This window comes from Sinocyclocheilus anshuiensis, unplaced genomic scaffold (genome assembly GCF_001515605.1).
Source record: "Sinocyclocheilus anshuiensis isolate Anshui unplaced genomic scaffold, SAMN03320099.WGS_v1.1 scaffold447, whole genome shotgun sequence".
In the NCBI taxonomy this organism is placed as follows: Eukaryota; Metazoa; Chordata; class Actinopteri; order Cypriniformes; family Cyprinidae; genus Sinocyclocheilus; species Sinocyclocheilus anshuiensis.
Window position 1 is genome coordinate 4239696 of NW_015552615.1, and position 21488 is coordinate 4261183.

The window sequence follows — 21488 nt, forward strand, 5'->3', positions numbered from 1 at the left end:
GGTAAATTAAGGAATTATATTTACTTAATCATCAATAAATCGATGGTATTGCGAATGTTAATGTACTTGTTCATCATTGTGTCAGTGTTTTATTTTTTCTAATGCAGTATAACTCATATATCAGTTTTAACTGTATCTTAAGTGTCTAAATACTTTTTGGGGCCACTGAATGTTCTCACTCTTCACACAATCAGATCCACTCTTGCTATATTCACTGAAGCCCACGTGTCATTCGCTGACAGACGTTTCAGTGACCGCCTCAGTCTTAATCTCCACTCGAGTGCTGTGTGCTGTTGATGACAGACCCTCCTCTTCTGCCTCTTCATCTTCTGCATCGTAATCCATATCGGCGGTGGCATCCTGATACTGCTGGTACTCTGAAACCAAATCATTCATGTTGCTCTCGGCCTCGGTGAACTCCAGCTCATCCATGCCCTCCCCCGTGTACCAGTGCAGGAAGGCCTTGCGTCGAAACATGAGCGTGAACTGCTCTCCAATGCGCTTGAATATCTCCTGGATGGCGGTGTTGTTTCCGATGAAGGTGGAGGCCATTTTGAGACCTCGTGGTGGGATGTCGCAAACGGCCACTTTGACGTTGTGAGGGATCCAGTCTACGAAGTAATTGCTGTTCTTCTGCTGAATGGCTAGCATTTGCTCGTCGACCTCTTTAGTGGACATGTGACCGCGGAAAACGCCCGCCACTGTCAGATAGCGCCCTCGACGTGGGTCGCACGCGGTCATCATATTTCGAGGATCGAACATCTGCTGGGTGAGCTCGGGCACCGTTAGGGCACGGTATTGTTGGTTACCGCGTGCAGTGAGAGGAGCGAAACCTGGCATGAAGAAATGGAGACGTGGGAAGGGCACCATATTGACGGCCAGCTTCCGAAGGTCAGCATTCAGTTGACCTGGGAAGCGAAGGGAGGTCGTGACCCCGCTCATGGTGAGGGATACCAAGTGGTTGAGATCTCCATAAGTTGGCGTTGTGAGCTTTAGAGTGCGGAAGCAGATATCGTACAGCGCTTCATTATCAATACAATACGTCTCGTCTGTATTCTCAATCAGTTGGTGGATTGATAGGGTCGCGTTATATGGCTCGACTACTGTATCGGAGACCTTCGGCGAGGGCATTACGCTGAAACTATTCATGATGCGGTCAGGATACTCTTCTCGGATCTTATTGATAATCAGGGTGCCCATTCCCGAACCAGTGCCACCGCCCAGAGAGTGGATGAACTGGAAGCCCTGCATGCAGTCGCAGCTCTCGGCTTCGTTACGAACGCGATCCACAACCTGCTCCACAAGTTCTGCGCCCTCAGTATAGTGACCTTTGGCCCAGTTATTGCCAGCTCCGGAATTGCCTTTACATTTATAAAGAGAAAACAGCATCAGGAATGATGTTATGGCATATGAGTGGCATTGAGTCATTGTATCAGCCAATCAGATTTCAGAGTTTGAGTTCGGGTTCATTCATAACCAGGGAGGATAACTTTACAATAACTATGAAGTTTTAATAGTCATTATAATTCTATGGAAATAGTGAAGTCCACACCATAATAATAACAATAATGAAACAGAGGAATGATATTGTTGCATCATTTCCAACTGATGAATGATAAAAACATTGGCAGCCAATAAGAATCCATTAGACTTTTAAGAGCACATGCATTTAAAGCAACAGACATCAAAACTACAGCGCACATTATTGTGCACTGGATACTAACTTACACATATTCATGGTTATTCATACAGATTCATGGTTAGGATAAAATAATTAAAAATGAAATCCACCCATTACATGCACACATTTGGCTGACACCTTTATCTAAAACAACTCGCACTGCATGCAAGGTATGCATTTTAATATTTGATGCACTCTCTGGGAACCAAATTCATGGCCACTGATAGTGTAATGTGCTACTGTTTGAGCTGCTTATTGTAGAATTAGGCTAATAAACAAAATAATGTCATTGATCTATATAATCTACATTGCATATTACATATATCATGAAACACACTTAAAAATACAGGTTCTTTATTGGCATTGCATGGCTTTATAAAGAACCTTTAACATCCATAGAACCTTACCATTCCTTACCATACCGTTCTTTCTTTCTTTCTTTTTTTTAAATATTGTTCACACTAAGAAAAAAATAGTTTCTTTTAAGAATGGTTTACTGGAAAGTTCTTTGTGGAGCCTGAAATGGCTCTTCGGTGGCAACACTGTGAAATCCCCCTTTTGGAAGCTTTATTTTTAGTTTCAGAAGTGATGAAACCAACCCTATATAGTTTATAGAAGTCAACTCGTGTGGTATCTAAATAAAATGTCTTTAATGTAGATGATTGCTGGCTCACCATGTATGAAGTTATCCGGTCTGAAGAGCTGTCCTATGTGACTGCCCCTCACGCTGTCCATAGTGCCCGGCTCCAGGTCCACTAACAATGCTCTTGGAACATACTTGCCACCTGACAGGCAATGAAACATGTCAATGAGACTTTTGTTACAGGAAGTTACTCTGTTCCTCGAGTCCAAGACACATTTACCTGATAAAGTCACCTACTTTTCACACAATATATAACTTCTACGATTTACAGTAACAAAAATACAGATTGGATATAACAGAATACTAAAAAAAAATATATATATATATATATATATATATATATATATAAACTTTTACCCAAAATTCAACCCAATATAGACTACCATCTTATACATATAACATATTTTATAATGTAGATATTTATTTATGTGCTAAAAATGTATGAATGTCATTTGGGTTTGTGAGTTGATGAAAAGCTAATAAAAAAATTTAAATAAATAAAAAATAAATAAACAAATGGGGCTACATGATAATTATGATATAGCTTAGTGCGTTTATGAACTCTAAGGCTGTAATTTAATTAAATGTCTGTATAGTCTCATCTGCATTTCATGATTATAATGATCAAGTATAAAAAAAATTACAATTTAATTTTACAACAGAAATTTTATTTTTATTATTAAAAAGGGGGTTTGGCTGACAAAAAAGTTTGGGAATCCCTACAAATATTTTAATAGCCACTGTATACAAGCATAAAATATGAATGTAACATGTAGGCCTGCATACCATGTGCTTCATTGAAGTAAACATTGACCCTCTCCAGCTGAAGGTCCATGTCGCCCTCATATGCTCCTACTCTGTTAATACCATGTTCATCACTGATCACCTCCCAGAACTGCAAACACATGGAAATGAGTCACCATATTTTCTCCAATGAACTGCATTGTGACCTGCTTAAACTGATAACTTCAGCACTGAATTAAATGTTTTGTCATTTCAAATGACAAAAATGGTCATTCTCTACACAAAGAGTCAAAGGAAGCCTTCAATAACTGACTTATGTGTTGAGTTTAAGTGACTTGCAATTGTTTTTCCGGATGCCATTCAGTTTTGACCTGCATCTATCACTCAGACATTTACAGGCCGCTGAGCTCATTTCCATGATAAAGAAGGCCCACCCCGTCACAAGAGGCTCTGTGTCTCTTATCTTACATTAGACCACTCTGGGGTGAACACCCTTGACCGCACGTATCATAACTTTATATATTTATTCACGTTAAAAATGCATTTCATACTTCAAATATAGTAGTAAACAAGTTTTTGCTATTGCTTTTAACTGAAAAAGCACATTACTGCAATATTAAGCTACTAACAGAATGCTGTTCAAAATGACAGTAGACTCTAATAAAATGACTATAATAATAAAAGAAATGCATGACATAAACTGAGAATTTAACTACGAATAAATACTCATAATACAGAAATGCATGCTCATTTGTCTGATAAGCCTGCATCAGATTGTCTAGCTTGAATCAAGTTGAGGTTAAGATGATAATGCAGCTGCTAATAATAAAAATACACATAAAAACCCATCGCACCTTTGAGCCGATCTGATTCCCACACTGTCCGATCTGTAGATGAACAATCTCACGCATAATGATAGATTTGGCACGTTGAAAGAGCAGGAATAGCCTTGACCGTAAGTCTGAGGTGCCCACTGTGTGTGTAATACCACTGAAGACATCATCAAGAGGGAGTCACCCATATGTCACATAACATACTAGTCAGTGTGACAATTAATTAGCAAGCTAGTACAACAGACTACTGCCTTTCAGTCAATAACAACAATTGTGTTGCAGGGCCAAAGTTTAGCCCACTGTGAATGACAGAATTGATGATGTTTGTTAAGAATTTAAGGGTAGTTTAAATGTTTGAATATTTAAAATTTAAAAAAGTCCTATCATCATGAGCTTGGATCAGTGGCCGTCTCTCTGGTGTGCATGATAAGACTGTTGCGGGCCCTATCTGCTGCAATGCAGTGACACAGACCGTCAGAAAGACAGACAGACCACATACTCATTGTCTAAGTGTTTCCTGCAAGGAGAGTTTGTTTATAGCCTATATGTTGAAGCTGGCAGTTCTGTACAGTATAAACGTTTACATCTTCCTGGTCTGGAACTTCAGTTTGGAGGCCAGGCAGCGTACTCAACTTTCCCATTAAGTTAAAAACACTATTTCTGAATGCCCCAGTTTTTTTTTTTATATTTTGAAAAAGTTTTTCTTGCATATGCAAATTTTAAGGGAATGTTCCAATTTGCAAATATTATTGGAATTTTGTTTTTGAATGTTCTCTGAACAAGTAGTAACATTAAACATGTTTCAGGAAAAAACATTCCATGGACGATACATTTTTGAAAATGACCAGATAACTTTCAAGTCAAGTCAAGTCAAGTCAAGTTGAGCTTTATTGTCATTCTGCTGCATGTGGGGACATACAGTGGAACGAAATGTCGTGCCTCACAGGACCACGGTGTTACATAAATACAGGCATACTTTCAATGAACACTCTATTAAGAATATTTGTTTGTAACTTTTAAGAGAACCTTGACAGAAAATTCTGTTAGCTGGTTATATGCAGATTTATATCTTACCAACAGATGCCACTGTTGTGCTCCAAGTAGTTTTCACAAGAACTGTTTATTTTACTACTACATTTAAAAATGGACTCAATCAGTCATCTTAGTATCATTTATTAAGGTGATTCTTGACTATCAACCATGAATAGTATAAGTTAAGATAAAGCACAAGTACTGAGTTATTCAAAAGACCCGAAGTGGAGGGAATGTGTGAAGTGTGGCACTCTTGTTGATAATGTCAATGCACGACGCATGCTGTAGGACAGATTAAGAACAGAAGGCATGCTATTGTGCAAGTTATTCAACCTTCCAAGAAACAGGAGAGAGTTCGTATATTTAGCAAAGTGCTGTGCTTTTTGTACAAACTGTGTCAGATCTGCAGTTACAATGAGGGCTTTCATGATTTCAGGTCATTTTATTTGGGGAAATTAAACAGAAATAGCGACAAGAGGGGGAAAGCAAAAGAAGATAAAGGGCAAGAGAGTCATCTTCACTTTTAATTTATTTAATAGCCTGCGTGACATCTTTACAACCCTTTTAATTCATATCATGTCATACCCTAGAAAATGTTCAGAAAATATTAACTTTCTACCCTATCATACCCATATGCACCCTATATGTGATATATGCCAAATAAATAAATAAAAGCTTTGTAGGTTTTTTTTTCTTACATAAGTGGTAAAAAAAAAATTAGAATGCAAGGAGATGCAGGTTCAAATCGTGACCTATCTTTGATTATAAGGATTTAAAAAGTAAAACAAACAAATGTGCACTCAGTTTGAATGAAGATGATGCTACTGGTAGACTGCAATATATCTACAAGTAATTGCAGCTGTCAAGTCTGTCTTGAACTTGCATGTTAATGTATAATAACGCCACCTACAGGATATTATTATTGCAACTGTTATATTCTGTGCACTCTGTACCCCCAAAAGCTGGAATGGCAGCAGACTCAGTTCTAAAACAGTTGTGTGCGCTCTCTAGGTACAAAAAAAAAAAGGTGTCTACAATAATAAACAAGTTACACTGTAAAATAATATTAAATTAATTTTAACATAAAACAGAATAAAATAAATAAATACATCTTAACAATTTCCATCATATAATAAAACTATAAATAGATCAAAGGAATACTTGGTTTACAAAACTAAAATTGTGCTATTTTTTCCGTGTGACGTCACGGGGTGACCTTTTTTTATTCAACGAACAACAACATTATACAACACTATGAATAACAACCGAGATAAAATTACCGCCACGGGGAATAATCGAAATAATCACTTAATTTCACTCAGTAAGTGTGTTTTCTGTAAATACATTTATTTATTAACATCAATATTTGTCTCTGTATGTATGGAATGTCATCAAAATTAAGACAAGATTAATGAAATTAAACTGTTTTTCATCTCCCTTAAGATAATTTGTGAAGCCACAAATATTTGAACAACGTCACGGAGTGAGTGACCTCCCCCTGCCGCTCGTGAAAATTTAACGCTGCGCGAAAGTTACGGAGCAGAGCTGATCTCAGGTCAGCCCCAGAGAGAGCGAGCGGAGCGGCGAGAGCTCCGGCGGACGAGGAGGGACTTGGAGTGGCGTCCCGAAATAGTAGAGCAAGAATAACAAACAGTGAAAAGTACGCTATGCGTGTCCGGTCAAAGTTCACTCCTGTCTACTCGTGAATGTCAGAAACTGAGGGAAAACCCGATGAGGCTAACTGACACCTTTGGAGAGCCTGAGCGATAAGGCTGTAAGGGATAGCGAGCCTTCTCTCCACCTGACCTGGATAACCATCATCATCATCATCATCATCATGGTGTTCTTATCCTGCAAGACTTTTCCATTCGAATGTTAAGGATCGATCCCAGCTCTGGCCATGGGGATGTGTCACAGCTTCAGATCTAGGTTATCACAGTCGGCGATCTCATACACCGGCGGACGGACCGGTGCGAGTCCCGGGATCGATGTCGAGTCCGGTCATTTGGACAGTTCTGACACGCAGCTCAGAGAGCAGCGGCGGGTGGAGGACAGGGCGCGGGCCAAAGCGGAGAACAAACGGAGTCGAAACATTGACAAGAGCCTGAAGGCGGAGAAGAGAGAGTACAAGCAAACGCACAGACTGCTGTTGTTAGGTAAGAGGATGGTGCGACTACTTTATCTGCTGTCAACGTAAATAAATGAGAGCAGCCACGAGCCGACGCGTCCGACGGAAAGTTTGCGACTGGCCCTTTAAAACACGTTACCGTGGTAACCGTCGTTTCCACCTATATACTGTGGTAGTTTTTTTTAAGCGTTAGAGGTGATGATGAGTCTAGAATAAAATTAGCATAAACAAGTTTTAAATGCATTAAGTATGTTTGGCCTGCACCACTTAAGAGGTAATCTCCACTAACAATTAAAATCATACAATGTAGCATCTGTTGAATGCATATAAACTTTAGATATAAAAATGGTAAAAAACTTTATTAGCATACTTAAGTATTAATCTTTACTCAAGTACAATTGAAATGGAATACTTAATTACATTTACATTGATTATAAAATTATACTTTTTACTCTGTTCTTCATTTACACCTAATACAAATGACATATTTTGCAGGTCCACATGACTAAAGACTATTTTGGTTAAATGCAAGCATCAGCATCTGTGGCCTACTGTTGATTACCAGATAATAGAATCAGGTCTCATTTAGTAAGTAAAAAAAAGGGTCGTACCCATGTTCTCATTCATAGGTTTATTTTATTTAATAAAAATGCATATATTTTGTTCATTTAATGTTTACTGCTAAACAAAGAGCCACATAAATGTTAAACTGTAGACACTATAAACCCATATAGCAGCTCCTTTCACTGACCACTTGCTGAGAAAGAAAATGACGTTTCAGGTCCTATTTTGTACTTTGTCCATGGAAAGTACTGGGAAAGGTTGTTTTGTGGTATTTTGGTGGAAACTATTGTCATCCTGGTTTTCGGTCGGTCACTGAAAAACATATTGATTGACCGCTATTCTGAATATGCCCCCTAAAATGTCTACAGTGCAAAAAGAGCATTTCAAGTAATTTTGAGTTTCATATGGCCTGAGCTTTTTAACTCAGATTAAACGTGGTTTCTGTGATGGTCATGGATTGTCATAACAATGAAAGCATCTGGTCAAGATCTAATCTGTAGCAGGAAAACTGGCCCTACTTGTTTTTTTTGTTTAGCAAAGAATGAAATTTTAACTCAGACATTTTTTGCAGAACATAAATCTAGACATTCTGCTGATTCCGGTCTAAAATTGTACAAAAGTGAAGTGAAACAGTTTTCCGAAGACCATTTAATTTTCTAAAACTGCAATGCTATTCTTGTGGCATACATTTTATTATTTTTTCCCCGCTGTCAAGGAGGTTGTTCTGTGAGAAAGGTATAGAGACTTGGTTGAACACAGCTTGTTCAAGTGTTTTTGCAATGAAAGGAAGAAGGGAAACCGGTCTGTAGTTCTCTAAAAGAGATGGGTTAAGGGTGGGTTTCTTAAGTAGTGGGGTTATACGAGCCTGTCTAAATGTTGAGGGAAAAACACCAGTGTGAAGGGATATGTTAATGATGTGAGTGAGTGTAGGTACAGCTTAACACATAGACTTAATGTGTCTATGCCCATCGGTCTGGAATATATGTAGATTTAAAGGTGTGACGAATCCCAAGAAATTTCTAGTGCCTTATTTTTTTCTTTCAAACTCGTTGACTTCCCCTTTGGCGTTCCCTGGAGGCTCACACAGTGTTAGAGCAGTCGTGGTTTGATAAAGTAGCATTACACAAGGCCTCATATGCCGCTACCTTTATGAGAGCTGTTCTTCTTTTTATTAACAAGTTACACAAGAAAAGGAGGGCAGCCTGACGACACAAACGAAGAAACTGTTAAGCTCTGTGACCAAAATACTCTAGTCATGCGGGTGCTCGGTTCAAAAACAGATGACACACACATACAAAGCTGATTGTTGCAACTTTAGAATGTAGGAAAACGATCTCTGTGTGTTTTATGGGGCTTGGCCGGTAGTGTTTGTGCGCGCTCGTCTAAAAAGGAAGTCTGGTTATGAAGTGTGTCCTTCTTTCTGCTTTTGGGCTTTTAATAACAATTTGTCATTTTAAGGCAGAATCAACCTCAATGAAAATGTTTGTAGCTTAACTTGGTCTCTTTTGATGTGGCTGCTTTTGACTGCTGCCTCTGTTGTTGAGGCTAGATCTCACTGCTCACAGCTGCAAGCCCACAAGTGTAATGTCTTATTTTAAGTGATTGCATGCTGTTATTGCTCACTTAACAGAATCACATCCTCTCATGGATGAAATATTGCATGAAATCAGATGAATGGACTCATAAGGAGTCCACTGTTGATCATGCAACTTCATGCAGGGCATGACAAAAGACATTCAACACATACTTCATCCCGTTTTAATAGAATCAGGGGCTATTAACCGCTGGTTACACACAACTAAAATAAGCCAATTGGTCTATAATGCATGCCGAAAATTTAAGCAAGTTGATTGTCACCAAGAACAATCGTATTTTTGTTCGGGTTAAAAAAAAAGTAAGGCATGCAGTTCTTAATATAACATTAGACGAGGAGAAGGCGACTAATTCCCCGAATTACATCTTTCCTTGAAAGGGACTGTCTTATGTAATGTGACATAACACAAATGGGTCCTAAGTTAAAGGTTGGACTGTATTAAACCTCATTGTGTAACAGCGCCATACCTATTATTGTCGGGTCGGGTGAAAAAAACCCCCCATAGAACATTAAAATTCATCTACAGTAAGGACAAGAATATCATAGAGACTTATAGGAAACGCCCTACAAACACTACTCATGTTGCCCTCAAAGGGATAAAAAATTGTGTTAAATAAGCTAAACATGTTTATTTCTACTTATTCAGCCAACTACAAAACTCATGTCTTTTTTTGTACACACATCTCACATCTTTCTGTCCCATTTCATTTTGTGATTATTCATCATTCAAACTCAAAACAGAGAACCTTAAGACCCTTTTTTAAGACCTGCACAAATAAAATTAATACCATATGAGTGGGGTAGAGCAATGTCTACGGTAACATATTAAACTGTAAAATGACTGTAAAAACATGATTTACAGTTCAGGTACAGGTTTTCACAAAAAAAAAAGTTTTATAAAATTATAAACTTCACATTTTAGCATGTACACAATTTCTAAGAAAAGAGATGAGTCAAATTCAATCTCCTGCCAGCAGGTGGTGCTTTTGGAATGACAGAAATATAGCGGTTTCCCCGGCAGGACTGTAGCTGGGATTTGCGGGACCCTGGTGCAGGTTTTACCCATGGGCCCTGTTTGAAATTGTGTAAATAGCACAAATAAATAAATAAAACAAAGATACAAATTAAACAATGTTTGTTTTTTTCAAGTTTGTAGGTGTCCAGGTACAGAAACTAAATAATCAAATATCATTGCACAGTCTCCACTGTATAAATTAAATATAGAATAATCCTCGTTAAAACCTCAAAGTAATTCAGTAAAGAGCTGTGAGTGATTTTCTCTAATTTAATTTCTTGGATTAACATTAAGGACACCGACAGCAGCTAGTAAATTAGGCGCGACCACTTTAAGAGACAATGGATCCAATATAATGATACACATCCAATTTCTTTCCAAACTGTTTACGTTCACATAACCGACAGTTCTTTTCGAAGATACTTGCCATAATTTTGTATGTATCTGTTGGTTCAAGAGCAAGGAGAGGCAAAACTCTGCACGGGTGCTGAATTAAGCTTTTTGCATCTTTTTATGTTTGTATGTTTAAACTGGCTAGATTTATTTGTTCGTTCAGGTGCAGGAGGATGCGAAAGAAAGCTCGGTTCGGTGTTTGTGCACTGTCTGTGAGACATGGCTCTCTGTGTGGCTGAAATGGCCGGGGGCCCCCCTCAGCTGTAGTCCCCTATAATCGTCATCACCTTTCACCCCACTAGCGACAGCCCTGTTCCCCCGGTAATCGCAGTCCACAAAGCAGCACAGCACATGACTTTGAAACATGCAGCGCTCATTTTTAATCAATGAAATCATAGCCTTTGTTAAGCTATTTCACAATTCTTCAATTTCCGTCCTCAAATTTAAGACCTCTTGAAAACAAAATTAAGACTTTCTTGTACCATTTAAGACTTTTTATGGGCTTAAATTTGATACAACTAAGACTTTTTAAGACTTTTTGAAGACCCGTGAAAGCCCTGTAATAATTAATTATGGCAAGTAAAACAAATACAAACTTCATTTTAAACAATATCTTCTCAAACGTTTCTGAAATTAAAACTGAATGTTTATTATACATTAACAAAGCTGTGTGTTGGATCCTGAAAAGTTGTGCTGCCGCACTCAATATGTGACCCTGGACCACAAAACCAGTCATAAGGGTCAATTTTTTAAAATTGAGATTTATACAACATATTCAATCTGATTAAATAAGCTTTCCATTGATGTATGGTTTGTTAGGATAGGACAATATTTGGCCGAGATACGACTATTTGAAAAGCTGGAATCTGAGGGTGCAAAAAAAATTAAAATATTGAGAAAATCACCTTTAAAGTTGTCCAAATGAAGTCCTTAGCAATGCATATTACTAATCAAAATGTAAGTTTTGATATTTTACAGTAGGAAATTTTTGTGGTCCAGGGTCACATATGTCAAAGCATTTTGGCCACAGAAATATTGGCTAATATATTGATCTATGACTCCTTAATATGTAGTGAAAGAACATTGTTATGGATAATAAACTTCACATAAAATGGAAAACAAGGAAACAGTTTACAACAATATTCATCCACTGTTGATCAGCCTTCATACAAATCAAAGGAAAAAACAAAGGAAGAGACTTAAGACTTGTAAGGACAACAAATGATGTTTTCCACAACTGCTAAATCATTTATTTTTTATTTGGATAGTTATTTCTCAAATAGAAGGGTTAACAACAACCGTGAGACTGAATTATTATTATTATTATTAAGAGAATGTGTAATGTGTAATGGATATTTCGTGTTTTGCGCTCTGTCAAACGTCTTCAGCACAGAATATGAGACAGAGCATTCTGATTATCCTCATTTAACTGTTGTATATAGAGTTCGGGACACAAATAGTTTCACAAAAAACAAGTCTGCTGGAGATCAAATATTAAAGAAATGCTGCCACCTTCTGGTGACAGATCATAGTGTAGTGTACTCAAACCCAAGAGTCATCTCAACTGCTATACATCATCCATGCATCCTTACATTTAAAGGTGATAACTGGTTTTGTCTCAGAATGGAATTTAATTGTATACGGATGTGACCACTGAAGAACTTTGAGTATAGTGACTTGTTAACTTTATGTTGATTAGTTCAGGCTTAAACTTTTAAAAAACCTCACTGTATACGCACGCATACTGCCCCTTGTTTCCAAATCAGTCTGTTTAGTCTCTGCCCCCGAATGCCGCACAAAGATTATGGGATCAAAAATAGACCACAGGGTGTCAAAAAATAGCTCAATGAAACGTCATTTTCCTTTTCGGTCACTGTCATACAGTAGTTTATCGCTCATGTGTTGACATGACTTTTGCATGATCTCTTATACTAGAACTATGTGTCTGGATTCTTTGGTTTACTCTCTGACTATCAGCATGTCACTATTTTAAGCCTTTGTTTGGAGCAATACAGATAAATGCACGAGAAAAATCAATGACTCAAGTTAATGCATCAAGGCACCAAATATAGACTTCATTTATGTTTGGCTTTAGATTGTTACTATAGCTTGAATGAAATAATATCAGTGCCATTTTTTTAGCTGAAGGAAAAGAATAATAAAAACAACTCTGTACTTCTAGACTATAATTCACACCGACCAATGCATGTACTAAATGCAACCAAATGCAATGTATTAAAAAAACTGATTATAGAGTACAAGTATATAGTATCCTGATGTATGTCAGTATACATTTTCTTTCTAGCACGTCTAATGAATGTAATGTGTGATATATTGTATGTTTACAATGAACAACTAATATTTTGAGTATATGCTAAGACAGTTTTTATTAAAATAATTTTGTAGAAAACCTGACTATTTTATTAAGTTTTACTTTAATTTAGATTGACTGTAACAAACCTCTAAGAAGTCGTTGGCATCTTGTTTAGTCTAACGAATGTAGTCATTAAATGCCAAAATAGAATATATATAAGCTGATGTTAGATTATTTAGTGTTTCTGATTTATTTTCTGATTTATATTGCACATGTACATGACATATTGCATGTCTGTGGAGATTCTCAGCAGGTAGATTAATGAATGTATAGTACTTTTTCAAGCTAAACTTACTTAACCAGTTTACAAAATAGAAAATAAATACTGTTGTAGGAAGCTTATAATTATTGTAATAATAAAAAGCACTTTTAACCATTCAAATGAACATGAGCCTGGACTCTATACACCTTTGGCTGGTGAATCATTCATGGCTTTGCAGCGTATGTTTTACTTCTGGTTTGCTACCGTTGTATGTTGCTGCCATATTGGAAAAATCATGGCTTAAATCAGTGGCCATAAAATGTACCTTCAAAATATTTGCACTTTTAGTATATTAAGAAGTAACTTGTTCTCTTATTTGCAATTATGTTTGTGTACACTGCAGTGATTAATAATTAAGTACTCTCTCACAAATGTGTCAGTTTATTAATACAATAATTGTCACATAAGTTATCAATTTACTGAGGCCATCAGGATTAAGTACATATCAACAGACAACAAACACTTAAATTCAAACATTCTTTAGTAATTTTTAAATATCTACTAATAAATGTTAGTTATTTTAAATACTTGTAAAGAAAAATTGTAACTCGTATTGCATTCACTGTCCTCAGACATCTGGTGCCACATGAGAATTTCATATTTACATAACATTTCACATACAGATATAACAAATTATACAGTTCTTACAAAAGATGTGCTTGACAATACTTTTTGAGGACTTTTCAGACTGCAGTACAATAAATGGTACGACTAACTGATTCTATTAAAAATACCAAACGAACATTTATAAAAACATATATCTGTCTAAAGCTTTTTATGTGTACGTTTTAGTACACGTTCAGTAAGCGCTCTGTGTGATTCATAAATGTTTTAATTCGCTGTAAAGAACCGACTCATTCGAGTCAGTCGTTCGGGAATCGGACTGCACTAGTCGCCCTGTATGTTTGTGATTCATTGCAAAGAATCGACTCAAAAGAGCCATCTTTTCGGGATTCGAATCACAGTGGACAGAGTATTTTAGTAGTCTACTGTGTTCCATGTGCCTCGGATGCAAAAGGTACGCTCAAAAACCATTAACTGATTAACATGATTTAATTATTACTCGGCTGTGGCATGTGTTCACGGAAGCAGTTCTCGGTCCCCAGTCCTATTTAAAACGAGCGTGTTTACATATTGTCAGGTCGAAGCTGTGGTTCAGAGAATTATGCGTTAAACATAAGATTGTAACGCACTGCCCTACACATAAGCAGCGATAATGGTCAATAGTCAAAGATGGATCGGGTGGGAATCGCGAACTTTATCACGTATGAATCATGTCTTCAAAGAGGGCACCTCGCTCCGCAGAATCGCCTCTTGCTGACGTTTTTTGGGCTGTCATGTGATTAGCAGGGTTCAATGAGAGCTGTTTGCCCCACCCATCTCTTCAACGCTGTCTATCTCAATGTACAATTCACTGAGAAAAGGAAATAATCGCTAAAAATACACCCTCGAAAAGGATCCATTCGCCACAATTGGGGATTCAACGCGCTCCGTCCGTAGGGAATCCATCGCTGTCGTTGTGGTGTCGGATTTATCTTCACGTATCCAAATGCACATGATCTAAGAAGGATTCAAGAAGGATACAAAGCGTAGCCTGACAGCGGACTCGGACTGCGATAACCGGTACGTTAAAATATCGACGGAATCGCTCGCATTTGCATCTGCGGTTGAAAGAACCGTAAGGATCGCCGCTCGCGTCAAAGCAAAGCCTACGGATGTGAGGAGAAATTCAAATTACAGTAACGGAGAAGACGGCGAAGGGCCTCGTTTGATTCGGACAAGCCGAAAAAAAGCGATCAGTCACCGTAAGCAGAACAGGAGGGAAATAGCGTCAATCTGAGGGGAATTTTTCAGTAGCATCGCCGTATTTTTCTCGCAGACAACGTCGTTTCGTAACGGAGTTAAAAGGTTCATGTCGACCACGGCGCAGGGCGGAATGATCCACATGCCGTCATTTTGGTGGAGATATTTATTTTTTTAATTTGTAGCCACCCTTTCTATCTCGTTCTGCCCGTCTCGTTGCATCGGCCAGCGGATTCGACAGCAAGAAACCGAAAAGAATCGCGTTTTGTGGAGCTATTCATGATTTTAATAGGAGTCGCTCGTTATTTCGGGAAACCTACCATGGATTCGCGACGGGAAATTTGCTAAATTGCCGTCGTGGGAAAGCCAAAATCATTCATGTAACGTCGAAGGCTTCGCTGGATGCACATCCACACACAGAAATCTCATATTTTATAGCAGCAAAGCGCTCGACAGGACTCGGCCGTCTGTAGGCCGGCCTAGTGTTTTCACTACCACCACCTATTCTCGCCAATACTAGTCACCCATAGCTTTCATATTTCCCCGTGCTCCCCTCCTGCCCTTTATCAGCGAAATCCGGGGAAGCGATGTGCATACAAGTATAAATGTCCCGGTTTTCCATCAAAGTGTTCTGATCGGAGGCCAATCAAGGAATTTGGATCATTTATTCATACGGTAGATACACCTCCCACCCAACCCCACCCCAAAACTTTTCTTGGGTTTTTGGGAAAATGGGTTGTTTGGGCAACAGTAAGACTGAGGACCAGCGAAATGAGGAGAAGGCCCAGCGAGAAGCTAACAAAAAGATAGAGAAACAGCTCCAGAAAGACAAACAGATCTACAGAGCAACTCATCGACTACTACTGTTAGGTAGGTTGGTCTGAAAGCTGAGGTTCTGTCACTGCTGCGAACACTTTCCTGATGCGTGTGACGTCATCGGGGCCTGTCACATTTCCTAGCGTTTTGTGTGAATTTGATTCATTTGTCCGAGTACATGATGGGGGTACACGCGTTTCGATTGGGATTCGTGGGCCGTAGTAGTGGACACCTCAGGGCCTGTGGTGCTTCACCCAACACCGCTCAATCACTCCATTCATTCCCATCTGATTTATGTTGACTAGGTTTTGCATTATGGAAATATTTGGGCTCCCATGATTTTATAATTCACTCACAACTATCTCATGTTGATCCCACACTCATAAGCATACACTTACATATGCATATGCTGTTTCTTTAGGCCGGTGTTCATGAGTTTAGAGTGGTTTCTCCATCCTGCTAAATTAGCAGCGTGCTTATTACTGTACATATATATGGAAATAACTGTTTAAGTAAACATTTCTGAATTAAGATGTTTGGGAGATTAGTGCATCATTCTTAGGTTTAGTTCTGGTAAGGGTTGCTTGCATAGTGCTATTTTTATGGTTTAGCATTCTGGGCATGCCCAAAATGATAATAATAAGAGAGATGACATACATTTGAAACAGAAACTGATTAGATCAGTTAACATATTTTTCATGCTTTAAATATTCATAGTTTAGTTGAGCAATAGACTGATGTATTAACCAAGCCGATGAACAGAAATGGTCATTTTGCCTATTTGTTATAGAATGATGGACTTTTTTGTTGTTGCTGAATTGAGTAATTGAAGTGAAAAATAATGAAGTTTATTTAAATTCAGCAATTTGTATATGTCTTATTTGCTTACATGAAACTGTAGTATCAGCATTAAGCCGGTCACCCTGCTCTTTAGATATCGGCATTGGAATTATTGGCCATTTAGAAAAAAAAAAAAACATTGATCTACCACCTTACTACCTTGAACCCGATAAAATCAGCAAGCGTTTTAATTTCATGGATCTTTCGTAGCACGACATGAAGTTGTTTTAACTTCAGTTTGATTTGATTTAGTCTCTGTTTAAGAGACTGGTCTCACTAATTCTGATAAAACCCAGTTCTCTAACAGTCTATTTTTTCAGATATACACATGGCCTAAAAGTACCCTATTCTAAATCAAAATCCCATGTATTCAACATAGCAAAGCACTCTAAATCATAATGTCTGGTGGGTGTTTAAGGGATATTTCTAGAGACCCATGATCTAAGTGTGTTGTAATGATATATGATTTAGGGATGTGTACCAGTGTAATTGGAGCACACAAGTGGAATTCCTGTATGCAAACAGGCCTATTTGACACAATTGGAGCCTTGTAACAAAATATGTGTTGTGATAAAGAGGTTCCCAACTTCCCATCATACATCTGAACTGAGCGCCTAAATCTGAGGTGTTTTGGTGCTTCTGTAAAGTTGAAAAGTTAACTCTTCTCATATTTAGCACTTGGAAACTCGGACAACTGTGCATTGTTGACCATAAATTGTAGAATCATTCAGCTTTGTCAATGTTTGACAACTATGGCTCTAAGAGACGTTAGGTGGTGTTTCTGGATAGTTCCTTATGTTTTATTTTGCATTTCACTATTTAATTTGATGCATAGCTAACCAGTTCCTTTTTAGTTGGTTTACTTATGGCGCTTTTCCACTGCGTGGTACGACTCGGCTCGGTACGGCTCAGTACGGTACGGCACGGCTCCGTTCGGCTCGGTTCGGCTCGGTTTGCGTTTCCACTGCAGTTTAGTACCGCTTTAGAGTGGGCGGGATTATTCACATGTCATTATAGTTATAGATTCATTCCAAGATGGCGGCACGTTCACACGCTGCGGCTTCTCTCTCTCCCGACAGAAAGGGGTTTTCGTGTTTTTTGTCTTGTGAATCGCAGTGCTTTTGTACGTATTCGTCGCGTCTATCTGTCTCTTAAGCGCACATAAAGTCGTGAGTTTCTGCTCGATGTCGGCAGAACCACATTTTTAGAGTTAAACTCTGCGCACGCCGAAGAGCTCCGGGATCTCGGTCTGCTCCGGAGGCCCACACCATCACCGACCCCCACTACTGCATCTCGCCCACAGCCCGTACCATGCAGTGGAAAAGCGCCATTACAAGAGGATTGATTGGAGTGATATTGTTTATAATTTAATGAAAAATCAGAATCAAAGAAAGAAGCATCTTATAGAAATCTCGTGAGGTATGAAATATGGAAGCAACTGTAGAGTATTCATAATTTAAAAAAATCTTAAATTGGCGACATTTTATTTGTGTACTAAAGGACAAAATTATGATATTCCATATAACATATTCTGTGTGTTAAGTGCTGTGACATTATGACTTTTTTGCAGCTGTTGCATGTTTACAACAATAATATATTAATTTATAGACAGTTCTTTTAGCTTTAGATTTTTAGCATGAAATTTCTGATTGAGGTGCATGTTTAGTTTGCCATTAAAAAGAAATGTTACTGTGAAATTTAATTAATTATTCCTGTTGAATCGGGTGATATCTGACCCCCTCCTCCTCCCACATCCCTTGTGATTTATATCTTTCTTTTGCTCGTCCCTCAGGGGCTGGAGAATCGGGGAAAAGCACCATAGTCAAACAGATGCGCATTTTACATGTCAATGGCTTCAATGCTGAGTAAGTATTGCTTTCACATCTATGTACTTTCTTGATTCCACTTAAGTCAAACGCAAACTAGATTTTTATTCTGTCCATAAGCATAGCCTACTGTCAAGTATGATATAGCGTATAAACAAACCCTGTTTTCATTCATCATGCCATTTTGTGGGCAACGTCGTTTTGCTGTAATGTTTTTAAGTGAAAGTTGGGTTTGGGAGGATGTTGATATCCAAGTCGGTAATCCATGTGTAATGGCGTGCTTTATGTCATTGTGTTGTTCTCTTGATTTAGTGGGACATGTTATAGTTATAACTTTAGAGTATATGTATTTATTGTAAGTAAAATGCAGTGCTTTATTTTGTAATGTGACAGGACATTTTATTAATGTAGCATTATATTGCTCACTGAAAGTCCCATTATAATGAAAAGCAGACTTTCAATAAGTAGTATTTACCATTATGAAATGCTTAGCAGCTGGTCTGAAACCAGTTTTGTGATTGTTACTATAATTTACTATACTCTAATCTAGTCCTCAATCAGTGTAGAAAGGGTGTCCAAAAATACTGCAGAGGTTACAGAAATATAGACCATCAGTATTTCAACACAGGTTAAAATTTCAATGCTGAAATAAGACAAAGGCAAATAATTGTTGCATGAATTAGTCAATAGAAACACTGTGATTGCAGCATCTGGAAAACAAGTTCTAATTTGATGATTAGAAAGCCAGGAAAAGTCAAGAAAAAAAGGATTAGTAATGCTACGGTGGTTTATGCTCTGTAATGTTACACATTTATGCTGTGGTAGAATGTATATTTGTGCAGTGGCCAGGACTACTTGATCTAAAATGTTCTATACGTGCATTTACTATAGTATTCAGTTAATGTAGGGTCACATGTTTGTATTTAGCTATTTTACAACAATCTGAAGCAAATGCAGCTCATCCAATCATAATTCAGAGTTTGAACTGTCAGTTTTATAATATTAGTTATAATTCTTTAGTTTTTAACTCCAGTCTTACGTAATATGAAACTTAATCATTTTGCATCCATTATAGAGAAGAAAATAGAATGACAAAGTAGTTAATTGCGATGATACACTTTTAATTTGTAGGGTATTTACCTCACAGGATTATGGAAACACTTCAAAACACAGTTATTTAATTATTATAAATAACCTTATAAAATAATATAAAACCAAAATGTATAAAATACTATAAAATCACAAATCTGTTGAATTTTCAGCAAAAAGAACTTGTTGTAATGTATTACCATGATATACTGTAAATCGATTCATACTGTGATATAAAAATTTGGTTTACCGTCTGCCCCTAAGTAGCATTAAGTTGCTTAATTCATACTGTTCACAAGATTACAGTTAATTCATTCATGTTGCCTGAAAATGAAGTGATCTGAAGTAACCAAGAGTCAATGTTTTACAGAGAGAAAAAACAGAAAATTCATTTAATTATTATAAATAACCTTATAAAATCATATAAAACCAAAATGTATAAAATACTATAAAATCACAAATCTGTTGAATTTTCAGCAAAAAGAACTTGTAATGTATTACCATGATATACTGTAAATCGATTCATACTGTGATATAAAAATTTGGTTTACCGTCTGCCCCTAAGTAGCATTAAGTTGCTTAATTCATACTGTTCACAAGATTACAGTTAATTCATTCATGTTGCCTGAAAATGAAGTGATCTGAAGTAACCAAGAGTCAATGTTTTACAGAGAGAAAAAACAGAAAATTCAAGACATCAAGAATAATATAAAAGAAGCTATAGAGGTAAGTGTTGAAGCTTCTTGAGTTGAACTAGTAATCAAAGGTGTAAAAACGTGAACGCACTGAAACTCTGATTGTCTTTTTTCCTTTACAGACTATTGTGACGGCAATGTCCGTGTTGGTACCTCCAGTCCAGTTAGCCTGTCCCGCAAATAAGTTTCGAATTGATTACATCTTCAATTTAGCCAATCAGAAGGACTTTGAATTCACACCGGTGAGTATAAAGTTATTGTGTCAACCCATCACCCCTGTTTTTTGTTTTTTTTGGTGAGAGTGTGTGTACCATCTCAATATTTTTAGCTGGACATGCACAAGACTGATTTAGTTATGAAAAACATGACATTTTAAAAAGACCGATCAAGTTTAAAAGTAAAAATGGCGATTAATTGTGTGAGCATAGTATGTACATCAAAATAAAAATTGTGCACCTAGTTTTTGGGCTGAGTGTCATGGATGTTTGTGTCAGGCCCGTGTGTGTTTTGATGGTTCTCCTCAGTCGTAGGGCCTTGTGTGGTTTATGCAATTAAAATTAGCAGCTATTCTTTGCTTAGGGACAACACATAGGTGAATTGAAAAAGCGCCCCACCTCAGGGAAATGTGGGTGTGTGAACGTGTGACTCTCAGATATAATGGTGAGGCATTCATTACGACTGATTACTTATAATAACCTCTAAACTCTCCCTTAAGAGGGCCTCACCTGAGCCACACACCACCCAGGAACTCCCTGCTCCCTCATCACCTAGACAGGTGCTCTGTGTCTAGGGAACGAGGAGTGGAGAGCCGCCCTGACCTGCGCCAATGGGCCGCTTAAGATTTAATTACAGGTGATTCAAACTTGGTGGCCCTATGGACTTAAAACTAGAGAACACGAACAGCTCACCTGCTGGTTTAGACAAGGTTTTAAATAGAAACCCCTTTCATTACATAAACATTTCTAGAATTATTAGATTATGGATACAGTGAGTAAGAATTTTTGACACCTGAAAATTGGATAGACGTACAATGGCTGCTACGCGGGATGCTGGTTTTTCTGTAAGCTACAGGATTGCCAGGATAGCTGCGTGACTCGGAGTTGATCGTTAACTGTTAAACTTCAGAATCGAGTGCAGGAAGTGGTTGTAGTTTTAG

The 21488-nt window shown here is 37.7% G+C and overlaps 2 protein-coding genes across 2 annotated transcripts in view; one reads left to right on the plus strand and one right to left on the minus strand.

Annotated features, from left to right (window-relative positions):
- Positions 1-114: 114 nt before the first annotated feature.
- LOC107666034 (tubulin beta chain-like) lies at positions 115-4011 on the minus strand. The gene is made up of 4 exons (XM_016457126.1): positions 3923-4011; positions 3111-3219; positions 2356-2466; positions 115-1361 (listed from the first exon to the last, which is right to left on the minus strand). Exons 1-4 carry the CDS (start codon positions 3977-3979, stop codon positions 229-231), a joined length of 1410 nt encoding a protein of 469 aa, XP_016312612.1. The 5' UTR covers positions 3980-4011; the 3' UTR covers positions 115-228.
- A 2494-nt stretch (positions 4012-6505) lies between these two features.
- LOC107666015 (guanine nucleotide-binding protein G(s) subunit alpha-like) overlaps positions 6506-21488 on the plus strand; it is a 37383-nt gene continuing 22400 nt past the window's right edge. Inside the window, exons 1-4 of the mRNA XM_016457105.1 lie at positions 6506-7089; positions 18515-18587; positions 20309-20363; positions 20455-20574. Coding sequence (XP_016312591.1) covers positions 6834-7089; positions 18515-18587; positions 20309-20363; positions 20455-20574 — 504 coding nt within the window. The 5' untranslated portion in view covers positions 6506-6833. The remainder of the gene's footprint in view (positions 7090-18514; positions 18588-20308; positions 20364-20454; positions 20575-21488) is intronic.

What these genes read in the sequence shown, in the direction of transcription:
- LOC107666034 (XM_016457126.1), bottom strand. Translation starts at nt 3,979, where the DNA reads ATGCGTGAGATTGTTCATCTACAGATCGGACAGTGTGGGAATCAGATC. An exon ending in GGAATCAGATCGGCTCAAAG is followed by an intron (nt 3,220 to 3,922) that starts GTGCGATGGGTT and finishes ATGTGTTTGCAG; the next exon opens with TTCTGGGAGGTGATCAGTGA. An exon ending in TTACTTCAATGAAGCACATG is followed by an intron (nt 2,467 to 3,110) that starts GTATGCAGGCCT and finishes ATTGCCTGTCAG; the next exon opens with GTGGCAAGTATGTTCCAAGA.